Consider the following 23092-nt stretch of genomic DNA (forward strand, 5'->3'; position numbering starts at 1 on the left):
AAGATTTAAATTATTTGATCTCAAACTATTATTTGAGTGTTTGGATCTTTGCAGAATACTAATAAGTATATATTGGAGTACCTGCTGCAGACAGAGAATGGAGCAAGTTCTACATCAGAAACTTAAGACGTGGTTGCCACCCTCAATGGTTTTATAGTCTAGGTGGAAACATGGCACTCGTGTGAAAAATGTATTCATTCACATAAATTTGTCTGCTCATGCGGATTTCTGTTTTATAAAGTAAGGACATATGAATCATCATATGAATATCAAAAATTAACAGATGCTCCTTGTGTGGTTAAACTTTCTGCAAACATATTAGAATATAACTTTGCCTTTAGGTATCTAGTGGCTTTCATAGTCTAGGCATGCTGTCGGACTTGTATTGTAAAAGGTCTGGTCTGAGTGCTAATTTAGTTTCAGATTCTTCAAGATAACTCATTTGAGAGTAACAAACTGCTATGCCCTTAGGGGTAGAGCTTCAGGTACCCTAAGATGTCCTTTTATTTCTGGTTAATCTTAAGAGTGAAAATGATGCCCAAAAAGTGTGAGATGGAACCATGGGGTACCTGGAGTGTCTGCTGTCTCCAAACAGCTCTGATTTAGGAGTAAGCAGACTAAAGCTTGTTTAGGAAGCTGACCTACCTTAAGAAGAATCTGCCCACTGAACAGGTTTTTATACGAGTCCTGTAGCATCAAATACTCCCAGTTTTGGTAGTCAGTGTGCATGGGGTCTGTAGGCTCATCTATGCCAGAACACCACCTCTTTTCATATCTACACGGAGGACAAGGACCATGTCAGGTCCTTTTTGATGTTTCAGTGTTTCCCAGCTCAGTATGTACATGTTAAATACGATGATGATGAGTTGTTACCTGAATGCCAAAGAGCCTGCTCTTTGAAGGATTACAAAAAAGACAGGTAATTTTACTGTCTTCTGGAAGAACATCCTTCCAGCATCATACCTGCTAGAAGTCAGAAGCTCATTATGCTCTGTGTCATTCCTGAATTGTTTCTGGAGAGATTAACCCTTTGGTGGAAAAGTCTGAGAACCAGTGATTCAAAGGTAAAGACCAGTCATATAGGAGCAAGTTCATATGCTGTTTTTTGTAAAAAAAGAGAAAAAAAACCAAAAAGGTGAACTGAAAGAGAAATGAGAAAGCATCAGTTATTTCCTTAGCAAACAATACCCACACTAAATGGGAACCCTTGTTGTGGATGAAGAAGACAGACAAACACCAAAGTCTCCTTCTATTTGAGGCCTTAGGAAGGATCTCAAGGGGAACCAAGGGATTAGAGGGTTCAAAGGTCAAAGTTAGGAACAGAGGACTTGCCCAAGGACCTAAGACCACAGCTGTGCTGAGTTGACACCACGACTGAGCGACTTCACTTTATTTTTTCATTTTCATGCATTGGAAAGAAATGGCAACCCACTCCAGTGTTCTTGCCTGGAGAATCCCAGGGACGGGGGAGCCTGGTGGGCTGCATCTATGGGGTCGCACAGATTCGGACACGACTGAAGCGACTTAGCAGCAGGAAAAGCATGTCTAAGAGGTGAAGACCAGTTCTCTTTCTTTTCCACAGCCATGTTGCTAGAGTACTGACCAATGTTTTCTTAGCTTGAACAAACACTGGGCCAAACCCAGCTTTCTTCTTTGGCAATAATTGGAAGATTAGATCTCTACATATCAGTACTCTACTGAAAAGATTATATGTAGAAATAACCTTTGCATCTTAGGACACAGTATTTCCTACAGAAGGAAATAGGATTGGGTCCAGGTCTTGAAAAATTACCACACTAGAATTTCTTTGAATCCTTAGTAAAAGCTAGGTATTTAGAATGTTTCCTATTAATTTATACCCCTCACCGACCTGCCCAGATCAGTATGCACATATTCAATTCTGTCACTGCATTGGGTGCTATGTGGGGGTTCAATGGTTAGGAATATAGATTTAGGAACTGGATTTCCTCAGTTAATCCCAGCTCTTCCACTCACTGGTTATATGTTCTAGGGCAAGTTTCTCAAGTTCTCTGTGCCTCAGTTTTCTTCATCTGTAAAATGGGGCCAATAATACTGTTTATCTCAAGAGGTTGTTGCAAAGGATAAGTGAAACAATATATGTAAAGTGCTTGAAAGACTGTCACAGAGTAAAAAGCTAGGCATGTATTAGCCTTTATTAGTAGTAGTAGTATTGTTGTTCAGTTGCTAAGTCGTGTTTGACTCTTTGCAATCCCTGGACTGCAGCATGCCAGGCTTCTCTTTTCTTCACTATCTCCCAGGGTTTTCTCAAACTCATATTTGTTGATTGTGATGCCATCTAACCATCTTGTCCTCTTGTCACCCCCTTCTCCTCCTGCTCTTAATCTTTCCCAGCCTCAGGATCTTCTCCAGTAAGTAGGTGCTTTGCATCAGGTGGTCAAACTATTGGAGCTTCAGCATCAGTCCTTCCAATGACTATTTGGGGTTGATTTTCTTTAGGATTGATGGTTTGATCTTGCTGTCCAAGGGACTCTCAAAGAGTCTTCTCCAGTAGTAGTGTAATATTTCTTTACAACAAAGTATTTTGAGATTACAGGGAGCACAGTTTTTAAAGACTCTTATCATTTGCAGCGGTTTAGTTGATTTTTGCCCATGTTGAGCAACTGAAACAAATTCAGAATTTAATTGCATGTTTAGATTAACATGAGACTTCAAAGTATGACCTCACTTTCATATTCTCCTGTTCATCAAAGCAGCCTCATTATTCAAAGTGATTGACTTTAAAATAAAATACCATTTTCTCATATGCTGGTATAATGCAAAAGGTTTCTTTTGAAAATAGGTTGTGTTGGGGTGGAAAAAGAATTTCAGAGCATAAAGTAATGGAAGTTGTCACAAATGAAAAAAATTGATGGGTATAAATATCTAAGACGTAAATGTTTCACTCATTTAAAAAGCTGTGTAGGCCAAATGTTAAAGATAAATGTCAAGTGGCAATTAAATTGTAAAGCAAATATAGAAACAAAAGATTATGTCTTAATATATGAATAGGAAAGCAGATGATTCAGAAAAGAATATTCATGAAAACATTCCAAGTCACAATAGGAATTTTTTAAATGTAAGTTAAAACAAGGAGATAGCACTGTTCACCTAATGATTTGCTAAGAATTCAAAATGAATGCTGACAAGCCTAGAATGACCTCAGAACATGGACACTGGTACGCTTGCTGATAAATGGGAAATTTTGAAGAGCAGTATGCTCATATGAGGGCTTCCCTCGTAGCTCAGTTTGTAAAGAGTCTGACCGCAATGCAGGAGACCTGGGTTTGATTCCTGGGTCGAGAAGATCCCCTGGAGAAGGAAATGGCAACCCACTCCAGTATTCTTGCCTGGAGACCCTCATGGACAGTGGAGCCTGGCAGGCTATGAGTCGCAAGAGTGGGACACGACTGAGCGACTAAGCACACACACACGTGCTCACATGAATCAAATGTCTGAAAATGTTTGAGTTCTTAGACATAATAATCCCACGTCTATATGTCCTCAGAAAATAATCAGATGCAATCAAATATATAAGAATATGTACATTAACTACTTTTTTTCATCATAACAAGACACTGAAACAAATCTAGAAGTCCAACAATAGATGAATGATTAAAAAAATTAGGACTTATTCGTAGCATGAAATTGTTTTACATTCATTAAAACTGTTTTAGAAGAATTCTGGGTAGCATAGAAAAATATTTATTTTAACTGATTAAGCAAAGCATTAAACTCTACAAACATTGTGAACTGTATGGAGAAAATAATAAATGAAAATACTCCAATATAAATGGCTACTATTTCCAGGTGGTGGGATAATAGATGACTTTTATTTCCTTTATAATTTTCCTGTAATATGCACAATTGTTTTATCAGAATTTGAAATGATCTTTTAAAATATTTTTTAAAATTTTCATCAAAACTTGAAGTGCTTTTAAACAGAGTTAAGGAGATCAGAAGTAACCTACTCTGGGCATAGCAGTCCAGTTTCCAATATTACCCTCAGTGCATATAAACTCTGAAGAACTAGCTTTTGAGCAGTAGCATGAAGAGTTCCCTGCGAAGAAAGTCCATGAGTTTTAGTGTTTATAATTTCAGATGCTCCATTTTAGCTGCTTAAGATTCTTTTTATTGTCTGACTTTAAGTTATACTCTGGATAATTGAGATTAACAGTATCGTTGTGTACTTGCTCAGTAAGGAGGATTCCTTTTTCCTTTCAGTAGTAAAATAAAATGAAAATCTTTATAAGGCAACCAGGCTGATTTCCCTTTCAGGGCCAGTGATCGACAGTGGGGGGGAAGCCAGGTCCAAAAGAAGGACGTGTTTGCCCGCGCCGTGCCCAAAGTCCAGTAACATCAGCTTGTGGAACATCCTGAGAAACAACATCGGGAAGGACCTGTCTAAGGTGGCCATGCCGGTGGAGCTCAATGAGCCCCTCAACACGCTGCAGAGGCTCTGCGAGGAGCTGGAGTACAGCGAACTCCTGGACAAGGCCGCCCAGCTGCCCAACGCCCTGGAAAGGATGGTGAGCACGCACCCTGCCACTCACTGGCCTGCCTTCGCAGCTGAGCTGCGGGCGTAGCAGGGCTCCTGTCCCTCTGCTTTCCACCTGGATTACTCATCAGAGAGGCTCATTTCCCAGCCACCTCCGCTTCCTAGCTCTGCCTGGCTGTTTTCAGTCACCTGGTCAGGAATGGCCATTGAGAGCGGCTTCGCTGTAACAGCTGCTGCCTGAGGGTAGTTCTGCTCTGTGATTTTGGGCTTCCTCTTTCTCTAGAACCTTCCATGTGATTGTTCTGATATTGCCTGGCTGGAAAACATGTCTTGAGGGCTGTCTGAGTGTTTGTTTTTACTACCCTGAGTGGGGAGAATTTAATTTTTTGAGCTCTTTTTTGTTTTGTTGTCCAGGGTAAATTTCCCATGAGAAAGTTTTGGTTTATTTTTGAAATTGTCCTGTTAGCCCTGAATTTTTAGAAAATATCATTCAGTCACAGAAGAGGTTTTCACATCAGAAAGATTCTTCTCCCCCTGCCACTATTTTTTTTTATTTTATTTTTAAATCAGTTTTTATCAGAATATAGTTGATTCCCCTTCCCCACCTCTTCTTCTATAGAATAAGTTAAAGGATAAAAATCATCCTAGAAAAATTAATCTTTTGTTCTCTACTTAGTATCGGTTCTAATCAAGTAATGGGGCTTCCAATAAAGGGGCCTCCAAGAATTTCTCATCCTTCCCCTGCCTTGTGGGGACAGAGGACAGGGGTACCTTGGTGATAAGACTGTGGCCAACTCAACCCTTTCTGTGACTGTGGCTATTTGCTCTTCAAAAGTGAGTGCCTCTTCCTCTTTTTGCCTTCTGGTATGTTACCTGCTCAACAGAAAGCTCATTGTGTGGGATGCTGGCACATCAGGGTCCTCCCCCACATTCAGCATCTCTGTCCTGGGCATTTGCTGATTGGCTGAATCAGAGGGCTCACCTCCAGCTCCAGGGATCCAGCCAGACATCACCCTCTCACTGGTGGAGGATGCCTTTGTTTTCTAAATTGTGCACATTCTGCAGTTTAAACTCATTAAAACTTCAGTTTCTTCAGTAATTTGAGGATTAAGGGAAAATCTTAATTTCTGGTTGAAAGAGACATCCCATCTCATCCCATACTGTCTCCAGGGACTTCGCCCTTCAAAGAGATTTTCTTTCCTGATACTAATGATAATAGGAGTAGGAGAGAAAAACAAGCTGTTTATTTTCTGTCTTCTTTGTTACTCTTCCCCCAGAGAATTTCTATGAACAAAGGGAGGTAAATAGATTCCAAGGAAAGTGTTAAAAGTTATCATTTGTGGACAGTGCTTTTCATTAAAGAGCATGATTGACTTTGAAGATGAAAGCATTTTTAAAGGTGTTTCATTTTTGTAGCAATTTAGAGACCCTTAGGATGTCAGCTGATTGATTGGAGTCATTTGACCTTGAGAAGTAGTTTGAGGAAAGGCACCAATACATTAAGAAAGGAAAGTTCAGAAAAGCATTAGGGAGGAGCCTAGCCCACGTAATAGGTTTGCTGCTCCAAGTATGAGGGTCAGCTCTACCCCTGCAGACATTCTCTCTCATGTTGCCAGCCCACAAGGAAGATGCTTTGTTTTGCCTGCTCCCTCCCTTCTTTCTCCTCCTGCATCATGAATGATTCCAGGTTCTTTTCAACATGTGTTCTATTAAATTGTGAAGGTGATTCAGGGGTGACTCAACATTCCATATAGACACGTGACCTTGCTGCTAATCAGAAAACAGACATCTGAGGAAGCAGAGAGAGGAACAGATACCCAAGTTTCAAGAACAGACTGAATTGAGCACAAGTTGATTTAATAAGCTCTCCAGCTGCTCTAGAGTGTTTATACACTCTAGTATGAGGTGGTAAGGTGGGTTCAGCTTGTAAAAGGCATTGAAAATTATATGACTAGTGAACATTTATGAAAGGTATCCAGCTTTTTTCCCCAATATAAGAAACTTTATGAAATAAGCAGAGAAGAGGAAACATTGAGATTCTTACTCAGTATTAGAAAGGAAAATTTGCTATTGCTACTTAGGTTTAATTTTTTTGCCTGCCTCCCTCTCAAAAGACCAAAAGAATACAAACATACCTCAGAGATATTGTGTATTTGGTTCCAGACCGCTTCAATAAGGCAAGTATCACAATAAAGTGAGTTGCATGAGTTTTTTGGTTTCCCAGTGCATATAAAACTTATGTTTACACTATACTTAGTCTGTTAAGTATGCAATAACTTTGTATCTAGAAAACAATATCTATACCTTAATTTTTAACATCAAGTGAAGTCAAAGTTGCTTAGTCGTGTCCAACTTTTTGCAACCCTATGGACTGTACAGTCCACGGAATTCTCCAGGCCACAATACTGGAGTGGGTAGCCTATCCCCTCTCCAGGGGATCTTTCCAAACCAGGAATCAAACCACGGTCTTCTGCATTGCAGGCAAATTCTTAGCCCATGCAGGAGACCCCGGTTTGATACCTAGGTCGGGAAGATCCTCTGGAGAAGGGATAGGCTACCCATTCCAATGTTCTTGGACTTCCCTGGTGGCTCAGCTGGTGAAGAATCTGACTGCAATGTGGGAGACCCTGGTTCGATCCCTGGGTTGGGAAGATCCCTTGGAGAAGGAAAAGGCTACCCACTCCAGTATTCTAGCCTGGAGAATTCCATGGACTGTATAGTCCATGAGGTTGCAAAGAGTCAGACACAACTGAGCGACTTTCACTCACATACCTTAATTTTAAAAATGTTCACTGCTAAAGGAAAAATTTGAAATATCGTGAGAATTGCCAAAATATGACACCAAAGGCATGAAGTGAGCAAATGCTGTTGGAAAAACTTGCTGCAAAGTTGCCATAAACCTTCAGTTTATAAGCATCGCAGTTTCTGCAAAGCACAATAAAGCACAGTAAAATGAGGTGGGCCTGTACTGTGGCTCTTCAGTGTCCTGCAAGGGGAGCTGTGTGAAACGCTGAGACCCTCACAGCCAGGGCCAGTAAGATTCTTCTCATTTCATATTCACCTACAATTTTCCTTTTTAAAATTTTTTTTTTTTTTTTTTTTTTTTACCATGCCACGTGGCATTTCGGATCTAGTTCCCCCAACCAGGGATTGAACCCATGACCCATGCATTGGAAGTATGGAGTCTTATCCAGTGGACCACCAGGGAAGTCCTTTCTTTTGCTTTTTGAGTTCTCATTTTTCTTCTAAGAAAAACAAAACTACTTGAAAGCTACTGTGTTCTGTCCTATGACTCATTACCCAGGCTCAGGAAATGACTCCCACAGATTTTCTTTGGTCAGATGAGTTTTTTTGGTTTCTACAATACCAAATTGCAAATGCTTAAACTTAGGATGCTTATTCTTAAACATTTTTTTTTATCTTGGAGTATAGTTGATTAGAAGAAGGCAATGGCACCCCACTCCAGTACTCTTGCCTGGAAAATCCCACGGACAGAGGAGCCTGGTAGGCTGCAGTCCGTGGGGTTGCTAAGAGTCAGACATGACTGAGTGACTTCACTTTCACTTTCATGCATTGGAGAAGGAAATGGCAACCCACTCCAGTGGTCTTGTCTGGAGAATCCCAGGGATGGGGGAGCCTGGTAGGCTGCCATCTATGGGGTCGCACAGAGTCGGACATGTCTGAAGCGACTTAGCAGCAGCAGCAGCATAGTTAATTAATGGCACCCCACTCCAGTACTCTTGCCTGGAAAATCCATGGACAGAGGAGCCTGGTGGGCTGCAGTCCATGGGGTCGCTAAGAGTCGGACACGACTGAGCGACTTCACTTTCACTTTTCACTTTCCTGCATTGGAGAAGGAAATGGCAACCCACTCCAGTGTTCTTGCCTGGAGAATCCCAGGGACGGGGGAGCCTGCTGGGCTGCCGTCTATGGGATCGTACAGAGTTAGACACGACTGAAGTGACTTAGCAGTAGCAGTAGCAGTATAGTTGATTAACAGTGCTGTGTTAGTCTCAGGTATATCCCAAAGTGATTCAGTTATACATGTAATATATGTATTGATTCTTTTTCAAGTTCTTCTCCTATTTAGGTTATTACAGAGTATTGAGCAGATTTCCCTGTGACTTACTCCTGAATCTTGAGGGAAGTTTGGCTTCTTTAATGCTCTTTGTCCCTCTCCTCCTCCAGAGCCTTAGCACAAGTCAGGATTGTCAGATAGTGGCAGATTTAGAGGGACTGACTCACCATCTTGAAAGCCTTTATCCACCTGCAGGCATCAAACCAAATGGACAATCTGATTCATTTGTCTCTGGGGCCAAAATGAACACTATTTAAACCCACAACTTGAAATCAAATTCCATTTGGGTGTCATTAAGCCAGGGACAAATCTTTGCCTTTTTTGAAATAAACAGGAAAGAGAGAAAGAGAAGCTATATTTTGCTCATGTCTTTGTGAAAATAAATTTCTTTGTGATGGAGGAGTAACCAGGTTCTTGCCCTTTCCCTAGGTGTATGTGGCAGCCTTTGCGGTGTCTGCATATGCATCTAGCTACTTTCGTGCCGGGAGTAAGCCTTTTAATCCGGTCCTTGGAGAAACATATGAATGTATTCGTGAGGACAAGGGCTTCCGGTTTTTTTCAGAACAGGTAGGTATACACCCTTTTTTTGTTTGTTGGGAGAAGTTGCACATGTCTCCCATTAAGCGTGCTTTTGAAATATTTATTTCCCACCTGTCACTGGCTTCCCAGTAACAGAGATAATTACAGTTCTTCTACACACAGAGAGAGAGATCAGTTTCCTTCCACTGAAACCTTGCCACCACCCATGGGCTTAAAGGTGCTAGCCAGGCTGGGGCTCGCTTGGCTGTGTGCATCACCACAGTTCTTTCTGTTTAAATGTGTAGCAGAGAGGAATTTTTAAAGCACGAAGCATTTGCCCAAACTGCAAGTTAAGAGATTTAAAGTGTGCAGCCTAGCTCACTGACATCACCATTCTAAAACAGGAGCACTGCCATCAGAAGCAGGAGCACCAAATAAATGCATTATTCTTGGTTTTGATTTAAGAGAAATCATTCATTCTGTATATTTATTCATTCTATCCATAAACCGAGATTTTACCACATGCCTAGCATTGGGTGATGGGCCAGAGGCAGACAAGAATGTCCGTCCCTCAGCTAATAGATGGACAAGGCTTATGCTCACACAGCCCGAGTTCCCTGAGGTTCCACAAGACCCTTCCCACCTGTGTTGGCAGTGAGTAATATTCAAGAATTGTATCTCTGGACTCAGCCAGCCTAGATTCCAATCTCAGCTTTCTCTCTCACTAGGTTTGCAACCCAGGGCAAGTTCCTTAACCTCTCTGTACTTCAGTTTCTTCTTTAAAGTGGCAATGAGGATAATGGTGCAGACTCGGATGGTTTTGCAATGATCAAATGAGTTATTCTCTACAAAGCTCTTAGAGCACTTATCCTTGAAGTAGGAAGTGTTACATGAGGGTTTGCTATCCTTATTGACCTACATATGACAGCATAACTTGCAGTAGTGGAATGTTGGGGACATCCACAATATCTGTCAATAAGGAATTGTTTAGCTGAAATAGAGTGCAACTTGACTGAAAATAAAGACCACTTCTCTCCCATCGCGTTAAGGCAGCACCTCAACGTGTCTATCCCTAAATGTTAGCCTGGGAACATGAAACATCATTGATTCCCTCCCAATTCTTAGAAAACTGAGGATAAAAGGATGAGTTGCTGAAACATGATTTTCCTCCTATTATCTTGGTGCCTTCTTTATAAGTGGGCTTCTTTATAAGTGGACTGATATTATGGGAGTAAGAAGGGGAGGGTGGTATGACTGAGAGTCTTATGAAGATGGTGCTGGTCTTAACTGTGAACTATGAGCAGCGTTCTCTGAAACTCAAATGAAAATGATTAGCCAACAATCCCAAAGCACGTTGTCAATTGTTTTCTGGTTAGCAGTTAAAACAAGAAATTAAACGTTGATATTTGAAGAGTAGGGATTTAAATCAGTAGTTAAAGGGTAAGATAATGTGATTCAAATTCAACTGGATTATTTAAACACTAAACCTAAAATGGAATGCGAATACATGAAAATATAATTTGGTTACCATGGTATTCTATGCACTCATGTGAAAAAACAAAGGCCAAAAATAGCTCCAGACTACAGCAGACAATCAAGACGGGATGAATAGGTAGAAGAAAAGAGTAGTAACATGTGCTTGTGTAAAACTGAGCTTCAATTCCATGAGCCCCTGACAGGGCAGGGCTGATTTGGGATCTGTGGCTCCCCTGTGGTGGCAGAGAGAAAGAAAAGGGAGCCCCTGGACATGTGTGCACAGAGATGGAAAGAGTTGCATAACTTAGTCTTTAGTTCCATGAAATGGATCCCAAGGAAATAAATAAGAAAGAGATCTGGTCATGTTTAGTAGCATAGGGCGTGCTAGGTGTATTATGGACTGTTTTCATTCTAACTCCACCACTGTGTGGCCTTGTATGAGCTACTTAAACTTTCTAAACCTCGTTATTTGTCTGTAAAATAGGGATGATCATGCTTAGTTCATAGGCTGCAGGAAGGATAAGTAAAATAACACACTGAAACTGAAAGTCCAATACTTTGGCCACCTGATGCAAAGAGCTGACTCATTGGAAAAGACCCTGATGCTGGGAAAGATTGGGAGCAGGAGGAGAAGGGGACGACAGAGGATGATTTGGTTGGATGGCATCACCAACTCGATGGATGTGGGTTTGGGTGAACTCCAGGAGTTGGTGATGGACCGGGAGGCCTGGCGTGCTGCAATTCATGGGGTCACGAAGAGTCGGACACGACTGAGCGACTGAACTGAACTGATGTGAAGCACATTCAGTACTTGATTATTGCTCTTATACTGAGAGGCAAGGTAGCTTTTAAAATGCTTTTTACTACCCAGTGTTATGAACAGTTAGAAGAGTGTTAAGTAAGATATCCTTTATCTACTTTACTGATTGAAATGGTTCGAAAGTGGCATAATGTCACTGCTGAGTCTCTGACAGAAAGCCATCCAGGAGGCTGCCAGGAGTCCTCACAGCTGGCTTCATTGTGGGAATACCACCGTCCTGATCACGAGGGAGCCACTTCATCTGTCTGGAATTTAGCCTTAGGGCATAGGTAGTGGAGTCTTTTAATATATCTGAGTATGAATGAGTCTCGCAGGGACAGAATCACACTAGCTAAGTTTATAAGAGACTGATCTATAAATCAGAATACTACCCTATGCCTTTAGAATATAAAATAGACTTGCCATGGGGACCAGATGGCTTTGGTCAGCCTGACCAGGGATGTTTTCCCATAGACACATTTCTTAAGGAAGACAAAATTGTGGTCATCACATAAGTATACAGTGAGATGGAGAGGTAACTGATTAATTCAATGTGCCAGGCTGTCTGCTGCCCTAGGAGTGGAAAGGGTTTTGACCAGGGTCCTCCTTTCCCAGCCACCAGGCAATATATCAATTCAGCCTCCTTACTCCCTCTCTTGCCCTTGTTGGTTACATTGACCAGCCTACCTTTTGTATGCGAAGGCTTTCTAATTTAACACATCTAAAGAGAGTGCCTGAGCATTTATTCTGTTTTATGCTGGTACCTGCCAGTCTGGCTCCTTCTGCTTCTAGCCCAGCAGACGTTCTGTTATGGAGGCAGCATGTCTCCACCCGTGTCCGTATGTGTAGTGATGGACTGCAGCTTTAGAGTTGGGAGCCTCTTTGCTTTCTTGTTCTTCTCTACAGTGAGTAGAGGTGCTGAATGACTGGTGTAATAAACTGAACAGAACCCCTGAATTAATATTTTGGGGTGGAACTCTAGTCTAAGGAGGACACTGTTGGAGATATCTCCAGGTGAAAGGACCTAGAAAAAAACAGATCAATCACCTTTTCTACTGAGTTTTCTAGACAACAGGGTTGGGTGATTAGGAAAGTGATTTTTATCCATTTCCTCCAAGCCCTGGGATTTCATTTGCTTGTGGTTTTGGTGGGGATGGGGAAATGTTTGGAGTTGTCGGTGGCTAAGGAAGTTGAAGTGCTACTTCACAGAGTTCAGCTACATGGAATCTTGCCCTCTTTATATCATCTCTCACGTAAAAGGCCCAAAATGAAGTATCAAAATGACTCATGCAGTCAGAAACGAGAGAAAGCACTTGCTGTTCAAATTTTCCTCCTAACAATTAACTAGTATGGTGCTTGCAAAGAGCTTTATGCTTTTCAAACTTGATCAGGATCTTGTTTGATCATCACAATAACCCTGTGTGGCCAGTGAGGCAAGGATCAATCACAGATGAGAAAACCAAGGCCTAGCCCATCAGTGTCTTTCAGTGGTCCTCAGCTGGCACCCTCTGCTTCCATTCTAGCGTCTTCTCTCCCTGACCTTTTTTTGGTATGTCTTGTGTAAGTTTAGTGACTGTGCTCAGAGCTGCCAGAGTCATCAGCTGCCCAAGTGAAAACAGCCTTTTGTACTCTGTTCAGACTATCGGATTTTGCCTGTCATTGTCAAGTAAACCTTTCATCCTGCAAACTCACATAGGAATGTGTTCTCAACTCCCATTGCGGGCTGGGCAGTGGCTTTTGTGAACAAGGAACATTCAGGAATCAGTCATAAACATTCCCGTCACATGTGCTAACCTCTGACTGTTCCACCTTCTCAGGGGAGCGGTTTCCTTTCTGCCAAGAAATCTGATTCAGCCTTGGTTTTCTAAATAAGCCCAGAAAAGGGAGAATCCAGAAGGAAAGGACTTCCTTTACCTTCTCAGGGACTAGGGGTCCAGCCAGCAGGTTCTTCCTCATTGGTTCTCGGGCAGCCTGGGTGGAGTTTCATCAGGGACTAGACTAGACTGGTCAAAAAAGTCATTTCAGTTCACTTTGCTTCTTTTTTCTGTACCTTTGGGAACAGTTTGGTGTCCATAAAGGATATGCAGTTAAGCTATTGTCTGAATGTGGCTTTTCCTGATTACCAGGAACTTCAGCTGTCAGATCACTGTTCAAGTCATTTTCAGCATTTACCCATCCAGCCATGACTGTTGAATTTTTGATTGAAAAGCTGAGCAGAGTTATTGAAAGTTACTAAACTGTAAGAGATTCATATGGAGTATTTTTTCCTTTGCTTCACAGACACAGCTCTTCTTCCTTTTCTATTACTCGTCAGATTCTGAAAAAAACATTCTTGGCTGGACTTTAAAAATACCATACCTATCACTTCCCACTGTGCACACTCACATCACCCATCTGAGTGGTTCTTTTATCTACTCATAGGCAGGGTTATTTATTTCTGATTAAAATGGCATCTTATTTAAAGTAATTATCAGAGTAAATTCAAAGCTATTCAAGTAAAACAAGCAATAAATCAACTGTAAGGTGACCAAACCAGTGCTTCTGCATTTCTAGGTTATTACTCACTGTATTTTTTTTTTTTTTTTTAAAGAAAACGTGTGTTTATCAAATAAGTACTTAACTCTGAACTCAGGAGAAGAGAAACTAATTGGCAACTGTTCCCCGCCCCCCAAATCAGACTAGTATTCTTGGCCACCTCCTTAGTAGCTTTCTTTTATAATCCACATCCTGTTCATCAGCAAATCCCAGGGTCTTCCTTCCAAAGCCATTTTCACTGCCACCCCACTGGTGCTGGTCACCAAGCCCAAGCCATCGGCATCAATGACTGGACTTGTTGCAATAGACTCATTGTCTGGTCCCTTGTTCCCACAGCCAATTCTGCACTCAGCAACCAGAGTGATGTCTAACGACTTCTGCAGTCACTTGGAATCAAACCACAAGTTCTGGCTGTGGCCCACAGAGCCCTCTAAGATGACACCCCCAGATATCATGCCTCTTCCCACTTTGACTCATTCAGCTTCAGCCACACTGACCTTTTTGCTCCTCCTAAAGCATTCTGAGCATCTGTCAGCCCTGCGAAGTGGTTGCGTCCTCTGACCTGGACATACTTCCCCGGGCTATCTGTGTGATTGGTGTCTTACTTCCCTTAGCCTCAGGGATTTCCATCACAGAGTCCTGCCCCAACCACCGTATCCAGGATGGCATTCCCACTCACCATCTCCCATTTTCATTCTTGCTTTATTCTCCTTCCCATGTTACCACTGGCAAATCATATGCTTATATCTGTCCCACCCGTTGCATTTCTGTACTAAAATGTAAATTCCAGGAGGGTAAAGATTCTTGTTTCTTTTTTCTCCTTGTATCCACAGTGACTAAGACAGTGCCTGACACATCACAGACAATCGGGAAATGTTTGATGAATGCCTTGGTCCCCTCCCTGGGTGATTTTTGACTGGTCACTTGTTCTCTTTTCCACAAGCATCCCTTCATGGTGAGAGACGCATCCAGACTAGGAGGACTCTATATTTATGGCTCTGAACAGCTGCAGGACTGAAAATTTAAGGTTTTTTTCCCTCAATCTGAAGAAGAAAAACCTACATAATACACAAATATTGAAACACTCATATTCTTGTCTTCTTACCACCCACCTCTTATATAAAGTGCATTCTGAAAGCATAAATCAAAAATCACCAGGACAGGGTGAAGAAAGACCTCAGCTATACAAATAAATCACAAAAATTTTAACTGCCAGAGAAACTCATTGACTTTGAGATTGCAGAAAGAAAGATACATATAAATACTTGCACAATAAAAAAAACCATATATACTAATTTCCTGAATGTTTGGTCCTTACCAGTAAAAAGTCGCTCCTATTTGATCAAGGGGGAGAGAAAATGATGGAGAAAGATACTAAAAAACAGTCCAGAGTGGGTTCAGCCAGCAGGTTAACAGTGTTTGCTTTGAGTCTAAATCAGTTCAGACTCAAACTCAAAATCTAATACCTTTCTGTGCCTGGGTTAAGATGTAATAAAAAGATAAACTCAACTAAATCCTGTACTACCAAAGACAGGTTAGATGGTGCCCATTATTCGTTACTCCAGTAGATATTAGAGAGATTACCATCAACAAAAATTAAATGATTAACTGGAAATTACCCCCTTTTCACGGGTTTTAGACTTCCCTGGTGGCTCAGATGGTAAAGCGTCGGCCTACAATGTGGGAGACCTGGGTTCAATCCCTGGGTCTGGAAGATCCTCTGGAGAAGGAAATGGCAACCCACTCCAGTACACTTGCCTGGAAAATCCCATGGATGGAAGAGCCTGGTAGGCTACAGTCCACGGGGTCGCAAAGAGTCGGACACGATTGAGAGACTTCACCTCACCATGGGTTTTTAAATTAATCGAAGCCTTAATAGAATCTTTTCCAATTGCCTGGAATCCACTGCTGCCTCTGATACTGAGATTCAAAGAAAACAGATGTTAGAACGATAGTATCTTGAAGCCAGAGGAATTCTCAGACCTCATTTTCAAAGAAGTAAACAAGACTCAGAGGGGTTGGAAAGGTCAAACTCAGAAGGTTCCTTTTCTAAATATCCATGGTGGGAACTTAACAGTGTGCCTAAGCTTTGGGCAGGAGCCAGGGCCCAGCTTTGAGAGCAGCCATCAAGGAGCAGCTAGGGCATCGCAGGAAACAGTGTTGGATTTGAAGTCAGAAGACCTGAATTTAGAGTGCTGCCCTCGTGAATTTAGACGGCTGCCCTCGTCAGTGACTAACTGTGTAGCACTGGGCAGGCTCTTGACTGGGGAAAAAACCCGTTTCCTAATTCATAAGATAAGGGTAATGAAGACACAAGGTTACCATGAGAGCTAAGTGGAAATACCACTCATGACAAAAAATTAAAATTTAATCTCTGCTGACTCTGTACTAGCAGATAATCCTGGCACTTTCCATGGGCTATCTTTTTTTAGTTTGCAGAGTCAGTGGTACTAGTCCTGTTTTACAGATAAGGTAAGGGGGGCCCAGAGGGTTTAAAAACACCCTCAGGGTCACTCAGCCAGTAGATGATATTGATGATATTGCACAGTTAGCTTCTAGATCTGGGGGACTCCAGGAGCAATCTCTCATTCCCTGACCCTCATGCAGCACATGGCAGAGGCTTCAGATATGTTTCATGAATAAATACCTGTGGGAAGGAAACATAGGAAACAAAAATAAGGCATCAATTTAGTTTCCCTGGAAAGCTTTGTAAACTTCTTAAAAGTCATGTACATCAAATAAATCACTCCCGGAGGTGTTTTTAAGCCAGAAAGAAATAAACCAAATCATTGATATGTCAGTGTTGGGATTTATGCATTCAGAAAACAGCCCTTCAACTCCATCTAAAGGCACTTTGCTAAGCAGTGATTCATTAATCTGACACAACTATTTTAAAAAGGTCAAATTTGCATTTTATGGGACATATGTATACTTTATGATATGATAGAGTTGCTTTTATAATTCATATGGACAGTATATTTATATCCTTGTTTCATAGGATTTTAAATTATTACAGAAGAGTTTATAGTTTTTATGTATTGTATTTTGCTTTGATGCTTATACTTGCCAGACTTGTAAAATGCCAAATTCTTGACCAAGACTGTGATCTTCACATTTTTTACTGCATTATTTCTATGGGAATGACTATGATCTGCTTTGTAATAATCTACTTAAAATCTGCCTACGTTATGGGGCAGGGGGCTATTCCATAGCTCCTGTCTGCTCCACTGGGGGGTGGATGAGGCGAGTGGAGTGAAGAAGTGAGGGGTCAGTATTGTCTTGCCCTAGTTTAGTTTTATATGGTGCTGTTGTTTAGTTGCTACATCATGTCTGACTCTGCACCCCTATGGACTGTAGCCTGCCAGCCTTCTCTCTGTCCATCCCCAGGAGTGGGTTGCCATGCCCTCTTCCAGGGGAATCTTCCCAGTCCAGGGACAGAACCTGCATCTCCTGCATTGGCGAGCAAATTCTTTACCACTGAGCCACCAGAGAAGCCCTCTTCTGTATGATCCCAAGGTTTAAAAAGTAACTCCACTGTTCTCCTAATGGGGAAAGAAGGGGAGACAAGAATTTAGCAGTTTGTGTGATATAATGTATCTTCAGGGGGTTGGATTGAAAGAAAAGACAGTGAAGCAAAGCATTTTAGGAGTTAGGTTTCTTAGTGTTTGAGATGAAATGCACATAAGCATGGAGAGGAGCTCACATTCTCAAGAGGCCACAGTAAGAATTAAAACCCTCCAAGGGACAGCAAATATGCACTTCCCACCTCATAGTGGATCTGGGATTCATATGTTCTTTGAGACTTGAAAGATAGCTGCGCTGTTGACATCTTTGTCCCTACTTTTCTTCAAGCCAAGTGGATACCATTGCACTCCCCTCCTGTCCCGGCTGTTCTCCACCTGGAAGAGGGCCACAGAAGAGGTTCTCAAACATGTTCCTCTGCAGTCCAGGGTTCAGAGCAAGGCCAGTGGTTATGGATTGGTCACCCCAACTTCCTGCCACACCTGTTCACCTCAAGCAGGCCTCTGAGTATTCTGAGTTCTTGATACGTTTGAAAACAGGGTGTGTCTATTTAAAGGACTTTTTTTTGGAAACTTTGAAAGCCACCTGTAAACCAAAAATGCTGGGTTTTACTTCCACTCCTCTCGGTGTGTTTGGGAAATGTTATTGTTAGATAATCTTTCTGGTTTCAGTTTTCTCATCTGTAAATGTCCTAAATGTAAGATAATGTTTGCTCAGAACCAGCTATGTCATAGAAATTTCTGGAAACATCACTAGCAGCATTACTCTTTCATTGTAGCTATTTAGTTGCTAAATTGTGTCCGACTCTGCAATCCCAAGCAAGCATGCCAGGCTTGTAACTCATTTACTAGTACTGCCTGATAGTACTGTCATGATAACAGCGCACATACTGCTCCTGTGCCTTGAGTGTTACTGAGATAATGAAGAAATCTGAGGAGCCATTTTCTCTTTAGCTTCTTCATTAGTGAGCAAAACAGAAGTTAATGACCCCAGTGACAAAAGGCAGGGAAATGATCTACAGTCCCTGTTACAGAGGACTCTCTTTTCTGTAATGTAATTGCATATTTACTCAAGATATTTTTATGAACAAAAATTGAACAAAAACTTTTTCTCAGCAATTGATTGGTCGTCTTGTCAGTGATCTAAAAAGTAGCTGGACATTTGTGATGCAGAGTTTTCAAAAAGATGCCTTGCATTGTTGACCCACTGAGTGGGCTCAGCAGATTAAAATCTGCTGAACCAAAGAGTTTTTTTGTGTTGCTTAGAAATACTTAACATTTAAAATATGTACTATTTGACATCTTAATTAAAACACTTGCAGGTACTTTCAGAATTGCATTGATTTTGACCTTGGAAGCTAACGTCAGGTTAGCTGATTTTTAAGTGGGCAGCCCTGTGTCTCTGCTTTTATTTTCACATCTTTCAAAACATCTCCACTCTCATCACTCACCACTTGGCTGCTTTTTCCCCAGGCTTCCAGAGGCTTCCATTCACAGGCTTTTTCCTGACAAGACAGAGCTGACTGTGTCAGGAGCTCCCTCTTGAGGACAGACTTGTTGAAGGGAAACTTAACAAGTTTCCATTCTGTTAGACACTGCGGTTGTGTTACATCTCAGTGCAAGGGAGAAAGAAAGGATTTTGTGAGACACAAAAGTTAATTTTTTGTGTTTTTTTTTGCCTTTGTTTCCATCAGGTCAGCCACCATCCACCTATCTCTGCATGTCACGCTGAGTCTGCAAATTTTGTTTTCTGGCAAGGTAATGTGCCTCTATCATTTTGTGTAACATTATCATTTACTGTAAATGCTCGTTAAGTGGGCCCTGGACTTGGATCTCACTGGAACAATCTGTACCATTTGATGTTCTTGCGTCTCATCATTGAACAATAACTGCCATTTGTTGACTTCATAATTAAAGTTTCTGGAGGATAATTTGATTGTCTCCTTCTTTAAAAATTCTCAGTCTTTGTCTGGCCCATCACCATTGTTTATTCCTGTAACTTTTCCCTGTATCTTATTCTGCATCCATTTGAAATGCCTCGTGTATTTCAAGAGACATTAAATATTTACAGTTATTAGACTCTAGACTGCAGAGTGTTCTTTTGCTTTTGAAAACTTTAAATTTTATTTCTGAAATTTTACACTGCCAATTTGTTTTTCAGTTTGGGGTGGTTATTCCTATGTTCAGTTTTTTATGTTTTTAATTTGGGGAGGGATGGTTGCTCTGAAGACAAAATATTGCTGCTAATATTTCCTAAATGGATTAATTAATTTTGTTAACTTATTTATTCCATAGTCAGAGCATGCAATAAAAAGAAAATTTGAGCATCCCAGTGTTTTGAACCATGAGCACCTGTCAGTTTTTTAAAAGATTATTCTAACTGGTTAACACCTGATTTGCCACATGGCCTTTTTTTTTTTAATGTATCTATAAAATTTAAAAGATAAGAGTATTTTATGAAAAATTTCCTTCCCCCATCCCAGTTCCCAATCATCCAATTTATCTCTCTGGAGGCAGTATTGCTAGTTTAGATTACAAGTACTATGGTTTCTTTATGAATCTTTGCTACTAAAATTTAGAATTGAAGCTTGTCTGGAGACTTCTTTTTCATTAAAATACTTTGGAAAAATTTCCCATAATGTCTCTAACCTCCTAGTTGCAGTGTCATTGACCTGGTAAGGACTGTATTGTTATTATTACTTTCAGTTCAGTTCAGTCACTCAGTTGTATCCGACTCTTTGCGGCCCCAAGAGCCACAGCACGCCAGGCCTCCTTGTCCATCACCAACTCCCAGAGTCCACCCAAACCCATGTCCATTGAGTCGGTGATGCCTTCCAACCATTTCATCCTCTGTCGTTCCCCTTCCCCTCCTGCCCTCAATCTTTCCCAGCATCAGGGTCTTTTCAAATGAGTCAGCTCTTTGCATCAGGTGGCCAAAATATTGGAGTTTCAGCTTCAACATCAGTCCTACCAAAGAACACCCAGGACTGATCTCCTTTAGGATGGACTGGTTGGATCATCTTGCTGTCCAAGGGACTCTCAAGAGTCTTCTCCAACACCACAGTTCAAAAGCATCAATTCTTCGGCGCTCAACTTTCTTTATAGTCCAACTCGCACATTATTACTTTAGTTATATGTTATTTAACGGGAGGGGTCTTCTTCAGGTACTTTCTGTGTGCTCCTTATATCAATCACAGTTTTCTCTTTAGCTCTGTTCGCTTCTTCCTCATCAGCTTTTTCCTGGGCAATTCCACCTCTCCATAAGTCCATGACTGACAAATCTTGCTTTTTTTAAAAAAATCCATTTTGACATTTTTCTACCTCTTAATTAGATTGTTTAGATCATTTACATTTATTATGATTATTGACATGTGTGTGCGTGCATGCTAGGTCACTTCAGTCGTGTCCAACTCTTTGTGACCCCATGGACTGTAACCCGCTAGGCTCTTCTGTCCATGGGCTTCTCCAGGCAAGAGTACTGGAGTGGTTTGCCATGCCCTCCTCCAGGGGATCTTGTGATTATCGACATAGTTGGGTTTAGATCTGGTCTCTTGTTTGTTTTCTGCCTGTCGCATCAGTTTTTTGTTCCCTTTCTCTCTCTCTCTCTTTTTTAACTTTCTTTTGTGTTGTTATATATGATTCCATTGTATTTTTTTTTGTTGTTGCTTTATTAGCTATATGTCTTTGTTCCATTATTTAGTTGTTGCTTTAGGATTCATATATCTTTAACATATCACAGTCTCTTTTCAAGTGATATTTTGCTACTTAACCTATAGCAAAAGAAACTTTAAAAAGTGTACTTCTCCCTTCCTGAACCTTTCCTATTGTGGACAGACATTTTACATATATATGTTATAAACCCTGTCATACATTATTACTACTTTGCTTTAAACAACCAATTATCTTTTGGGGGATAACAACGTGCTGAGATAAATACTGTACAACTCACCAAATTAAAGGTACAAGTCAGTGGTTTTTAATATGTTCACATAGTTGTACAGTCATCACTACAGTAACTTTAGAACATTTTCAGCACTCCAAAAAGCAACTTCTTCAGCCAGTACCCACCTTTTAATGGCTCCCCACCACCACCCTCCTGCCCGCGTCCCCCTGCCTTCCAATTTCTGTCAGCCTCTTGCATCCTTATGCAACCACTGATCTTCTTTCTGTCCCTATAGGTATGCCTGTTCTGGACATGTCATATAAGCTGAATCCTGCAGGATGTGCTCAGGGCCTTCCTGGCCCCAGCCCGTCTCTCTCCTAGACCAGGCCTTGCCCCGCTGCTGGCCTCCACGCATTCACCTTTGCTCCCCCGTGGTCTGTGTATTGTCACCTGGCCCCAGAGGGATCCTCTGTCTCTGCTGTTCTTTTTCTATTCCTTGTTTCCCTGATGGCACCGCCGCTCGTGCATGCTGTAGAAATCTGAAATCATCCACAAATTCTCCCTGTCTGTCACAGCCTGCGTCTGATAATGTCACCAAGTTCTATTCTTGTTTCCTTGATGGTTCTGGGACCACTCCCTTCCCCTGCATCCACCACCACTGTCCTGGTTCACTTCATCCTCATTGATGCTTTGAGCAAATACAGATCACCTGCTTCTCATCTCACCTGCTTTTGTTCCATTTTCCACATTGCTGCCAATTATCCTGGCAAAGTCTGTATCTAATCACATCAATTCTCTGTCTAAACAAACACCTTGTTTCCCCCAGTGCACCCAAATCAGCTTCTTAGCCAATTATCAAGCCTGCTGTTTTTTGTACTCAAGCTGTATTTCACTGTTCTCTCTAAACAACCTGAGACCCACAGAACAGAGCCACATCCTGTTCTCTCACATCTCTCATGTCTTCTGCCTTAAACTGCCTTTTCTCTGCCAGGTGAACTCCTACTTATTCTTCCAAGCCCAGTTTAAGTGGCCCTTTCAGACAAGCCTCTTCTGATGCCTTCCCCAAGCATGGTGGTCATTCCTTCTTCTCTGGTTCCATTTCACCTTATTTCAACATACTCAATAATAGCCTCTCATGGGGGCCTCACTTCTTTTCACTTCTATATGCCTTTCATCCTGGGAGTTCTTCCAGGGGGTGGGGGCACTGATACTTTGTAGTTTTAGTTTCTCTAATTCTGTTCCAAGTACTCATTTGCTATTTATATTGAATAATGATAAAGTTTATTATGAAGAGATTATCCTATATTGTGATTATCATTTATCCAGCCTAAGAAACCTTGGATCTACCTAGCTCTCCCACTAAATATGTAATATTCAGTATTATTTCATTTCAGATGTGAGATGGAAAAACAAATTCTGGGGCAAATCCATGGAAATCGTTCCCATTGGCACAACCCATGTGACTCTGCCAGCGTAAGTTCTCCTTCTCTGGTTAGGAACTTTATAGAATTTAGGGCCAGGGTTTGGAAACAGGATGCCCGTTGTCCCCCGTGGTGCTGAGTGTGTGTGTTTTTCTTTTAATACATTTGACAGTAGCTTCAAATGTTCCTCATTTTGACAATCTCACATTTTCATTCTCTCTAATGGAAATGCTTCCTGGACACCAAAGTTCCCTGAATAGAGTTTTTAGAATTTTCATTTCTACTTTCTAACACAATTAGGAATGATAAGTTTTCTTTAACATCGTTGTCCTGCCTCACTGTCA

At 41.4% G+C, this 23092-nt stretch overlaps 1 protein-coding gene across 7 annotated transcripts in view; it reads left to right on the top strand.

Moving 5' to 3' along the window:
* OSBPL3 (oxysterol binding protein like 3) overlaps positions 1–23092 on the top strand; it is a 199281-nt gene that overhangs the window by 154846 nt on the left and 21343 nt on the right. For 6 of the 7 annotated variants that reach the window (XM_070787926.1, XM_070787927.1, XM_070787920.1 and 3 more), the window contains 4 exons: positions 4297–4547; positions 9024–9161; positions 19139–19202; positions 22722–22800. In XM_070787926.1, the coding sequence (XP_070644027.1) occupies positions 4297–4547; positions 9024–9161; positions 19139–19202; positions 22722–22800 (532 nt within the window). The remainder of the gene's footprint in view (positions 1–4296; positions 4548–9023; positions 9162–19138; positions 19203–22721; positions 22801–23092) is intronic. The other variant, XM_070787925.1, reaches the window with a different exon arrangement.

This window comes from Bos indicus, chromosome 4 (genome assembly GCF_029378745.1).
Source record: "Bos indicus isolate NIAB-ARS_2022 breed Sahiwal x Tharparkar chromosome 4, NIAB-ARS_B.indTharparkar_mat_pri_1.0, whole genome shotgun sequence".
Lineage (NCBI taxonomy): Eukaryota > Metazoa > Chordata > Mammalia > Artiodactyla > Bovidae > Bos > Bos indicus.